Source organism: Belonocnema kinseyi, chromosome 2 (assembly GCF_010883055.1).
Source record: "Belonocnema kinseyi isolate 2016_QV_RU_SX_M_011 chromosome 2, B_treatae_v1, whole genome shotgun sequence".
NCBI lineage: Eukaryota > Metazoa > Arthropoda > Insecta > Hymenoptera > Cynipidae > Belonocnema > Belonocnema kinseyi.
In genome coordinates, this window is record NC_046658.1 from 25355665 (window position 1) to 25361164 (window position 5500).

General features: G+C 38.8%; 1 protein-coding gene across 2 annotated transcripts in view; it reads left to right on the top strand.

Moving 5' to 3' along the window:
- Positions 1-5500, top strand: part of LOC117168502 (nuclear valosin-containing protein-like) — a 253892-nt gene that overhangs the window by 224614 nt on the left and 23778 nt on the right. For both annotated transcript variants that reach the window (XM_033354215.1, XM_033354216.1), the window contains one exon: positions 2362-2688. In XM_033354215.1, coding sequence (XP_033210106.1) covers positions 2362-2688 — 327 coding nt within the window. The remainder of the gene's footprint in view (positions 1-2361; positions 2689-5500) is intronic.

The window sequence follows — 5500 nt, forward strand, 5'->3', positions numbered from 1 at the left end:
GGTATGTATAAGTCTCACTAGCGCAAAGGTGTCGTATATAGCTTCTATGAACGAGCTCAGGATCTTCAGGGATGCCATTAAGTTTTCTTCGCTTCAGATAAACCTTGGCTCATTTGTCTGACCCAAATTCCATTCCAATCCCTTTAGTATATCTTTCGACAATCCCTAGAGCTAGATGTAGTTGCTCTTTGTTTTTAGCATAGATCTTAAGATCGTCCATGTAAAATACATGAGTGACCTTGTACTTTCGATCTGCAGGTTTGCTGCACAAATAGCTGTCGGAATGGCGAAGTGCTAGAGATAGTGGCAATAATATAAGGCAAAAGAGTAGTGGGCTCATGGTGTCGCACTGAACGACGTCTATCAGAAGGTGACCTTGTTAGTTGTCACACGATTTTTTCCACATAAGATAGTACATCTGGTTTTCCAAAGCGGCATCAATCTCTCTGCACCTAACGATTTGCGGATGAACGTTTAAGCTTTCCAAAAGACAGATGATAAGTCTATAGGAGGTCGAATCGAAAGCTTTCCGATAATAAATCCAGGCCATCGATAGGTCACGCTGGTAGAGTGCTGCATCTTTGCAGACACATCTATCGATGAGCAGGTTCTTATACAGTGTGTTGAGACAAGTGATTGGCCTGTAATTCTTCGGCTCAGCTAAAATTCCTATTTTCGGCAGGCGTATTGTGCGTCCTTCCACCAACCACTCCGGAATCGGCTCTTCCGACTTTAAAAATGAGAAAAAAATACAGGCCAAACGCTGATGGGCTGAAGGAAACTTATTCCACCAGAAGGTTTCTATACAATCTGGTCACGGTGCGCAATAGTTCTTCATCCCCCTTAATACTTTTTTCACCTCTTCGGTAGTCATGGGTGGGCATTGTTCATCAGGTGTTATGAGGGCATCACATAGCTCATTAAAGCTATTTATGTTTTCCGAGTCTTCGTCCAGTCTATGCTGCACATTGTATACTTCTCTCCAAAATACTTCGTCCTCCTCTGGTTTGGACGGGTGGTCGATAGTAACTGGAGGGTCTTGGAAGAGTCGAGGTGGGTCAGAGAAAAACTGTTTATTATCTCTGACCCACCTCTCCCTTCGCTCTAGACTTCTCTTAGCGTCAGATAGTATCCGTATTCTCTCAACAATATGCTGCCTGATGGTCAGCAGCTTTGACTTGTTAAGTGTGTGATAACGGTTCCGGAGTCCGCGCGCGAACTTTCGAACCTTGGCGCTAAAATTCCTGCCAGATGTGATGTAGTCAATCACACACTGAATGCGGGACGCGTACTGTCTTGCTCAGCCTATATTTATGGCAAGTTGGTGCATTCGTCTTTTGGTCTTATGATCAACCGTTGGTTTTGTTTTTCGGTTCGCATCGGCCAAAGCTCTCGCTAAATTATACACACAATAATTGATAGCGCAGAGGTCGAATTCTTCGGAAGAATCTCCACGAATCTCGTCATCCATTTCAGACAGATCTTTAGGCTTGAAAGAAACCTTGATGTTGATGTTATTCCGGGTCATAAAGCATCGCTCTTCCTCAATTGGATGCCTGCCCGCGGTGGGTCTTAGTGTCGTCCCTCTTTCTCTGTTTCTGGCTTGTTCTAGCTATGGTAAAGAAGGCGTTCCGCTTACATAGCCCCTTTTTGGAGTATTTCGGCATGGTTTTGCAGATGTTGCTGCGAAAAGTGCGATAGCTCCGGGTGTTTCTCGCACCACAGAGCATGCAACTATGCCATGTAACCGCGTTCAGGGGCCACACTCGCATCGTAGCAGTCTAGCAAGTCGTGATTCAGTCGCTCCGTCCACCCAAAGGTCACGAGATCCCGCCGATCCATCGCATTGAATCCATTTTCATTGGCTCCCCCAGCTCTAGAGTGATCGGCATTGTTGGCCGACCCATTTTCGGGAGCCCTGCGCGTTTTGTTGTTTTGAACCGCACTTACTACAACTATGTTTGATGTTGCTATTGTTGTTCCCACGAGAAGCTAGGGAAAGCGGTTCGTCGATCCTTTTAGAGTCCCTTGGTACAGGGACCCTCTATCCGAGACCCAAGGACGCGTTTGGTGGTTTTGTAATAGGCCCTTCGGTTTGATTGTAGAAGAATCAAAACCGAACCGGAATGTGTGTGTGTGTTTCTTGAAAGAAAATTTCCATACAATTTTTTTAAATTGTGAAAATTCCCTAGTTTTGTCTTGCGGCAGAACATGGATTAATAATTTGCTAAAAATCAACACTGCTTGCATTCAGAAAGGACTTATTTGAAATCTATGAAATTATAAATCTTGTACATATTGTAACCCCTAATTTCTTATTTGAATTATAATTCAGAATTTTAAAGTGATTTTCCTTTACAGTATGTTGGCGAGAGTGAACGTGCTGTTCGACAGTGCTTCATGAGAGCTCGAAATTCGGTCCCTTGTGTCATATTCTTTGATGAGTTAGATGCCTTGTGTCCTAAGAGATCGGAAGGAGATAATTCATCGACTTCAAGAGTTGTCAATCAAATGTTGACTGAAATGGATGGAATCGAAGGAAGAAAAGGAGTATTTGTAATGGCTGCGAGTAATCGACCAGATATCATCGATCCAGCTGTATTAAGGCCTGGTAGATTGGATAAAATTGTATACGTTGGATTACCGACTGCTACTGACAGAACGGATATTTTACGAGCTTTGACTAAGGTAAAACTAATTTTTCTTTTACTTTTTTGAATATAAAAGTATTAAGATTCACTCCAGTTATAAGTTACAATTTCAAACTATCTTCCTTGAAACGTTTATTTACCCACTTTCATAGAATAAATTTTATGACTTAATCCTCTCACTCTCAGCTACCTTAATTTCGAATTTTACAATCTCCTTCAAACCTCAGATTTCATTTCTTTGTCACTTATAAGCGTTAAGTCTTTTAACCCTATGCTTTTCCTAAAAATTAACGATAAAAGATGGACTTTTGTATTGAATAAGAATGTAATATATAAGTTATCCAAGGACCATCATTTTGCAGGGTTAATTACGACAGTCCGGGGTAATTAGAGTTAGAATATTCTGCATAATTTTAAAACGAGGTAATATTATCACGAATATTGCCGCTCTCGAGAATTTTTAGGATTATAGGTTATGGTATTAATTTGTAAGTACATTTAAGTACATTATATACTTATGTACAGAAAACTCACAATGTGTCTTTTGCCAAGTGCCTCTTCCGTCCGTTACCTATGAAGTCGGTAAACTCCCTAAGCGTGGCATTTAATGCGCTGACGCGAAACGATATGCGATTAATCCGCCAATGCGTCTTATAGCGAATTTGGTTATCCTACACTGGTGCACTCCAAGAGCATTCCGACCTGCACCGAAGCAGGTCGAAGTGAGAAGGAAGAAGTGAGATGGGGCGGCCGGAGGGCTCTTGGAGTGCGCCAGTGCAGTATAGCCGAATACGCTATTATTTATATTTCGCGCTAAGCCCTCGAAACGTGGCTTTACCATACGGGCACGTCGTTTCTCGGTCAGCGAAAACCTCTGTCCCGGGCACCGGGCGCTTTTTATGAGTTCACTGCATTCATAAAGATTTAAACTAACATATATTACACAATTTTACTTTAATAGATTTAATATCACAATCGGGTTTTTCATCTCCAGTGGTGGGATTCCCTTGCCTCAAAACGATCGAACATCTCCCTGTATCGAATGACGCAAACAAAAAAGGTGCAATCGATTTGAAGCAATAATCGTTTCAGAGCGATCGGACCACTGTCTAGTGTACGTGGTATACAGACAGGCTCCAAAAGTTTTAAGGCATCGAAATAACACCTAAGGCAATTTTTTAAGCAAAGATAGCCTTTCAGTTCAGAACCTTCAAAGCAAATCTTCTCAAAGGAAAGATTGCTTGGTAATATTATCGTGACCATTGTAACCTTCCATCTTTGAAACTTTAGGGCTATTATCGGCAGCTATAAATAAGTCATTCTTAGGATCGAATCGACTAAAACATAGAATCAAATTTTGAAGTGTATAATGGGCTTAGTTTTGATAATTTGTTGATATTTAATTTATTTGAAGGATCTTTTGCTCAGGTAAGCATTACTTATCTCGTCTCTTCTCTGCGTATCACGAAATAGTGTAAGCATGGCGAATTTTTAAGGTGCACTTTAATTTGTGCTTAAAACAAATGTCAACATTGTTTTTCTTAGCTATCACGCCTGTTAAATCTGTTTTGGTTTTAAAAAAATCTATTTTTATTTGTCTATGTTTATACAAATTTATTTTGAATTAATGTTGGCATCAAAATAAGTTAATTGGAGCTTATGATGTGTTGAAACTTACATAACGAAATAAAATCATTGGTTTTTTGTTTGTAACGAAAACAGATTTGGAGGAAACGTGTTTTTTCACTGTAGGAAATGATAATTCCATATGCAAATTTAGTTTCTGAAAAATCTGTATTTTTGCTCCTTGCAAAAATTAAAATGCATCTTTAAAAATCTACCTGCTTTCCCGAATTCACATTTTAGCCTCATTAAAATCATGGATGGCGTATTTTCATTTAGCGGATTCCAATTTCTGTTTATAGATTTCCAATGAACCTATGGAAAATTATGAACACACATGGTTTGCAAATCTCAAAAAATAGATTTTTTGTTTATTGCATTTTCACAAAGTACAACATCTAAAAAATATTGTCTAAAAATTTCATAAATAGACGAGCATCCCTACCGATAGAAATCTCTGAGTATATTTTAAAGATTCTCCAGGGTCAGAGAAGCTCAGGGAAATTCTCCGCAGGCACTCCACATGCACATTTAAAGGTCCAGGTCGTTCTTTTAAATGTTTTAAAGGTTTTAAAATGTCCTTTCCGAAATTGAAATAGAAACACGATCATAAATAAGAAGCAGAGAGGCTGAAATTGAAATAAGAATTCGATTACAAATAACAAGTAGAAAATGGAATGAGATACGCCAAAAAAGAAATTTTTTAATTCAACTACAAAATTTTATATTAGTATATAAGTTATAACTATAAATAAGTATAATGAAAAAATTCATCAATGGAATAAAAGTGTTAATAATTTGAAGATAAATTTAAAAAGGGAGAGTCGGGTTAGCGTCGGCCAACTAATGTAAATAACTCTGCCCGCCCGGTACGTGACGAATACAAAAGGAACATTATATTTCCGTCTCACCACTCTTAAAAGGACCACTAAAAGGACCTTGAAAAGGACCCAAATCTCTCAGACTATCTCAGAGACTAAATCATTCAAATCGACTTTGCTTATAGGCTCAAACGGGCCAGGCTCTTCAAAGCGATAGTCATACTAATAAAGAAAATATCTAATTTATTAGTTGCAAATGACGCTGACTGGAGATTTCGTGCACGGCGTGGATATGTGTTTTTTTTTAAACTTTGTGCATTATTAAATAATGCCCCAACTAAATAATAATTTCATGTAACAGAATTGATTTGTAGAATTTAAGACTGCATAAATAAAAGCTGAAAA